Source organism: Sphaeroforma arctica (genome assembly GCF_001186125.1).
Source record: "Sphaeroforma arctica JP610 unplaced genomic scaffold supercont1.275, whole genome shotgun sequence".
NCBI classification, from domain to species: Eukaryota; class Ichthyosporea; order Ichthyophonida; genus Sphaeroforma; species Sphaeroforma arctica.
This window is the reverse complement of record NW_014040283.1, coordinates 46676-52963: the sequence shown is the minus strand read 5'-3', so window position 1 is coordinate 52963 and position 6288 is coordinate 46676. Positions and strand designations below refer to the sequence as shown.

The 6288-nt window shown below is 39.6% G+C and overlaps 1 protein-coding gene across 1 annotated transcript in view; it reads right to left on the bottom strand.

Annotated features, from left to right (window-relative positions):
* Positions 1–630, bottom strand: part of SARC_04709 (hypothetical protein) — a 13905-nt gene extending 13275 nt beyond the window's left edge. The window contains exon 1 of the mRNA XM_014301447.1: positions 329–630. Within this exon, the coding sequence (XP_014156922.1) occupies positions 329–341 (13 nt within the window). The 5' untranslated portion in view covers positions 342–630. The remainder of the gene's footprint in view (positions 1–328) is intronic.
* Between the last annotated feature and the right edge of the window lie 5658 nt (positions 631–6288).

Genomic DNA, 6288 nt, shown 5'->3' with positions numbered 1-6288 from the left:
TCACACAAAAATTTAAATTTTGTATTTCTACTACACTTTACTTGGAACAATAGCTTTGTTTCCTTTATTGGCATACAGATTTATGAAAACATACCGGTCAAAACTATAATCACGTGGATTTGTATATGTGCATACAGAACATCACATAGGTAATATTCTCTATAGATCATGTCAGGACACATGTGATCATGGGGAAAGCACTGTTCAATACACCTTATTCCTGACTACATCTTGGCAGACTTGTCTGTCATATCGCGAACACGAAAATGGTGTATACATCCCCATCTACAACTATAGCGTGCGTTCGAAGTGCTCAAAAAGAACATACCTATTTTCGACATTTTACGAAGTAGCAGAATCAGCTGATATGTTGACTTCGTATCTACAATTACATCTGACTAACTGTTGGACATGCGTTGGTCGGAATTCGAACACGAATAATGAAATGTTCACTAGACCCTTGTAGATATATAAATATAATATTACGTCTCAATCGAGTGAGTATGAATTATTTGTTGCGTAATTGTAGACAACTATCCTTTACATTAATACTATCTATGTACAGAGTGATGCTAATGCGCTCACACAATCGAGTCACAAAAGTGTTCACACTTATTATATTTTAAGTATATATTTACATTACATATGTACAGAGTGGTGTGACAAATGCGCAGTGTCACTTTTCATATATATTTATAATAGAGCCTTATTAGAAGGCTATTTATTTTCATAATAATAAAAAAGTGTCACGACACACTGGCCGCTGTGCATTTGTGATTTGTCATAATTTGTACTCTGCAGTCTACAGTGAGCCAGTGACTTGCTGCACTACACCTCTAAAATTTATACAGAAAATATGTAAACATTATATTTATGCTCTAAAAATACACAAATACCTTTTTACTTGTTTTTTTTGTAAGTATACAAGAGAAAAAGCAAATAAAACAAAACAAAACATGTTTTTTAGGGTTATTATGATTCCCTCTACTAGTAGGGTTTGCGGATGGAAAGTGCGATCCGGGATCCCCACTCTCCGCAGGACGCAGCAGAGGTAAGATTTTAAAAATTATTGTATTCCTCGTACAATAGCTATTGTTTCTCTTGAGAAATCCAATTGTTAATACATAGATCTCCTTCCCTTTAGCAAATATCCTGGGGTATGTATACATATGCGTCGTGGTAACGACTGTTATCTACCATACATTCTTTTTTATATAACATGGACAAATGCTTATCGCATCTTCAATTTAGAATGAAATTTATGCGTGTAGCTAAATTTAGAATGAAATTTATGAGTATAGCTATATCTGATATATACTCTACGGTAGGTGAATCTTAGGTGTGTAGTTCCATATTTTTACCAGCATCGATAATAATGGATAATTACAAATGATAGGCTGACGCAGTCATCACACAATTGGGTCTACAGATGTTTAAATTTATACTAAGCTTGACATATAGCCGCGAGATATAGCAATGAAACCCGTATTAAACGATGAATACAAAAATAATTTGTATTGTAAACTTCGATGGATATTTCTATGTTTTAAACTATGTTATATAAACTAAGATACAATTTAAGTCAGTTAGGATTTAACAGTGGTAGCTTGCGTGAGAATGATCGGGACTGTCTCTTGGTAAGAGCCTTAATATCCTCGATCGCACAGGACGTACCTCTAGCTGTTCTATATTGAATAATTTTCACTAGAAGTACTGAGTGTTCATGACCACATGTCTAATTTGTAGATAGACATAAGAACGTAAGTCAAGTTACTATATTAGCTAATATAAATAGAGTTCCATCTGAAGAAAAGTTAAAAAAAGAAAAAGACTTATTGTATTTTGGAGATCGGCGGGAAGACCAAAACCTGTAAGTAGTAATTCAGAGATTCTAAAATTTAGTTTATAATATCCTACATCTACTATCGTCTCAAATAGGTCCAAGTAAATGAGTCATACCAAATACTCAGGCTATTGGAGCCATCAAAGTGAATTTAAAACAATTTGGAAATATTGGAAAAAGAACTTGTATTAAATTATTATAGATGCAAATAAAACCCAATGTGTAATCTCATTTGATCTTGATACTTTAGACTGACCGGAGGTCGTATTTCTACATAGCCCCCAGTAGCTTTCAGGACTACGGACGTACGTGAAGGTATGATCTAGTTCATAAAGCGAAAACCAAAGTAAAACGGTTTCGGTCATGGCTTATCGAGTAAGTATGTGCCTATATGTAGACTTCAAAGCCCGGAAGTATGGCCACGCATCTACAAATCACGGACTCCCATCAATCTTTCCTGAACCACTACAGCGACTATGAGAGCCATACCATATGTTCATACATTGTATCATACAAATTTGCCATTTTTGAAATAAATAATAATATTATCCCTATATGTACGAGCTCAAGATTCATGTTTTACTCTATGTCGTTTAGTATTTGGTCCAGTTACCATTTCCGATGTAGGCGCCTTACGTTTATTACTTGGTAAGGTAATAGCCAAAGGTTGTTCTTCATTAGTAGGTAAGCTCGAAGAATTTTCTGCTCTGTTGGTAAGCAGTTCAGAAAGTTTAGTCACATAGGGATAATATTAATTATTTCAAAAATGGTATGGTATGGCTCTCATAGTCGCTGTAGTGGTCCAGGAAAGATTGATGGGAAGAAGTGGTCAGTAAATTCCCGTTTGAAGCTTGGGCCAAGTGAGTCGACAATGGAAGGTATGTGCTGAGTCAATTCGGGCCGGTGTTGACAAAATACTGTTACTATCGAATGTTCCATATATTCGCTTGCTGACCTACTAAGTAGAGTACCCACCTCTGTGGTACGGATCGAGTCTGCGCCGTGTAGTGCCGCAGAATGGGTTAGTGCAGAGTACGAGATACCGAGAAGGACCAGGTTATCCGTCATAAACCGGTCGAGAAGGAAGTAGGTGGCAAATAGGTAATTTTTATGTCCATCCGGGTTTGTAGTCACCTGAGGAAATTCTTTCCGTTTATCTCGTGTATTCTTATGTAAACACTTATTCCATTTCTTATTTAAAAAAAAACGAAGGAAGTCGCGAGATTCACGAAACGCATCGGAGGTTAGCCAAGCTACTGTCCCATCCATAAAATGGATCTCGTAGTAAGTGTATCCGTTTTCAGATATTTGTCAATTATATCTTTGACTTGTGACTCCATAACTGGGACATCAAAATCAAATGAGCGAGCGAATGAGAGTTCGGAAGTAGGGATACGGTGAGTGCCTAGATTAATTGCGCTAGTACCATCTATGTTATTCACTTCGTAAGTATCACTTTTCTCATCATGCTAGGAAATAACAAAAGGTCCAATTGTCTTAGAAGAGAGTTTGATAACGTTGGCATTGCGATTTATAAAATTAACATAATTGCCAACTTTGAACTGAACAATGTTCTTAGTGTTATTCCATCGGTCATACGCTTTAAGTAGGACACGATTTTTGTCCTCGAGTAAACAAGGGTAGACAATGTTCTGCATATGCTCGATCTTTTGTAGCCACGGAGTAGCGTGTTTCTCGGGCGCAGTTTTGTCAAACGTTGCTTGTAATTCACTATAGCGGCTAAAGAAATAGTGAAACGAGAGTGTTCTAGTTTGAGGATTCATGCAGTTATTCATTTGAGTCTGAGACCATTTCAAATATAAGACCACATATCCTCAACGACATCTAGTGCGGTACGCAATAGCTTCTTTAGTTCTCTATGACGTGTCTCATTTGCACCCTGCGTTTAAGGTTTATAAGGAACACCACGCCTATGGGTCATACCTGATACAAGTATAAGTGCCTCCGTTACGTCGGTACAAAACTCACTACCGTTATCAGAACATAGTACTCGGGGGAAACCGAAGTCATTAAAGACATGATAGCATAACTCTACCACAGTTTGCGGGCGTTTGTTCGGTATTGTATAAAGCAAATTATAGCCCGAAGCCACACATAGAAATGACAGATACATACATCGCCAGTATGCTTGGATCGCGGGAGTTTAACGAAACCGACTATGACTCGGCGCATCGATTGGTCTTCTGTCACACTTTTTAGGGGTGCCCAACCGTAGCTCTAGATCTGGTTCTTTTCACAATCAGTACAGCGTCGGTATACCTCACGTATGGTTTCTTTCAGCGCCGGGTGATCAAGCCCTGCACGGATAGCCATCTTATAAGTATGCTCATATGCTCGATGATATAAATTATGTATTTTAACTCTACTCTCGAGCTCTTCTAAGTCAGTCAGATTATGTGTAACGTTGGCTGGATGAACCATAATCCCGTTAGATAGGGCAACTTCAGCATCAGGAGGGGTAGACTCCTGAGACGCGTAATTAACAACATTAGATTGTTGAAGTATCTTCCGCAGTTGTTTCTGTAAGTTTCGGTCTATCAAGGCGATATTAACGCCATAGAGTAATTAAACGCTTAGGTTTAGTCTAAGTATAATTAAGTAAATAAACTAAATGAGTCTCTTAGTAAAGTTAGGTATGCCTCGTAAAAACAGCAATACTCTGAGAGATTGTGAGGCTGAGACATGGCCTATATATATTCCTCTCAGTAGCATTACTGCCAGAAGAACAGGCTAATCATTCGCCTGTTCTGATACCTGGTCGTGAGTCACCTGTCCTCAAAGGTATTATAGACCGAGAGGTAAGGAAATATACTCCGCCACTTGTACCCAATTGGGAGGACAACCGTCGGAAACCAGTTAAGACTGGGTGTGTTATTCCGACCCCAAGGGATATTAATCATCCCCGCAGACATGTGAACAATGTCGAGTTTAATCGCTTCGACCGCAAGGCATTACACCAACCCGCAGAGAACTTCCACTCTGACGAGGTGACCGACCTTAATATATCGGTCGACGACTATACCAATAAACTGGAAGTCGCCCATGCTGCGCATCATGTTAATGACGTAGCATACTATGCGAATATTATTGCGATTAAGCAAAAGCGCATAGACCAATTACTTCAGGCCCAACGTGGACAAGACCACAGGGACAACCAGAAGTACAAGGGACAGATCAGTCGACTTAAGTCGAACTGGGATGCCAACAGCAAGCAGGTCGAGTTTATAAACAACCATGACCTCGACACTCTAACTTGTACGCTTAATGCGTTTACGGTCATGCTGGAGACGAATGATATCGCTCCCCAGCAATGGATCTCTGCCTTAATGCAGACATTTGACCCTACAGGTACCAGTTATCTGATCCTGCAGCGACACCAGCATGAGCTAGACACTTGTCGTGACTGGCCAGCTGTATGTTAGTTGGTTACGTCCTTATTAAGCAAAGACATGCGCAGTCCAGGACTGAGTTCAATCTTAACTGAACCAGTTGAGAATACTCCTATATTCAGAGTTACATTCTGAAACTTGATGCAGACCTTAAACGTCCAGATATAACAAAGGACCATGCTCAGCGATGGTACGAGTTCCTGGGTATGCACGTGTTCTGTAAGAATATAGGGAATAACGACCGTGAGAGTCTGTACACCGAGTTGCGACGTAAACACGCAACTGAGGCTCGAGACAAGGGACATGAAACAAAGTTTCATCTATCCTGACTTACATGGGAACAGTTTTATGATACTGTATCCACTCTTTTTCCCGCACATCAAGTAACATCGAAGGGAAAAGCGGCTGTTAAGAAGCCGCGGGAGCTCACCGATCACGGGTACGTATCCAGGCAGACCTCAAACGAGAGACCCCAACATACACGTGCTCGCGAATCCACTTCCACAACGAGACCCAATAAACGGGCACGCGCAGGAACGAAGGACATGGAACCTCCATTTAAGTAGATTAAGAAATGTGCCGACGCCCAGTGTGGGTATGACATGTACCAGTTAACCCCTAACGGTTATTGGAATGGTAGACATGCATCCACCTGTACACACTTTCTTACTAAGTGTGACAAGTGTGAGAAGACCAATGGTTATCACACTAAGTCTTGTGACCGAAAGCCCAACATTAAGTTGGAGTGACGGTACTACCAGGTACAATCATTACACAGACAATACAATGACTCTTCAGATGAGCGTGTAATAATCCCTGTATATTGCAATGGAAATAAAATACTTGCGTTGATTGATCCTGGTTCAGAAATTTCATGTATATCCGATCGCTTTGCATTAATGAAAGACATCGAAAGGAGAACACAAACAACTCATCTCATTTTAGCTGATGATAAAACTGCTACGTGTGATACCATCGCCACAGATGTTAAAATCTCCCTGGTCGATGATAGGAGTATCTACTACTTCAAGCTGT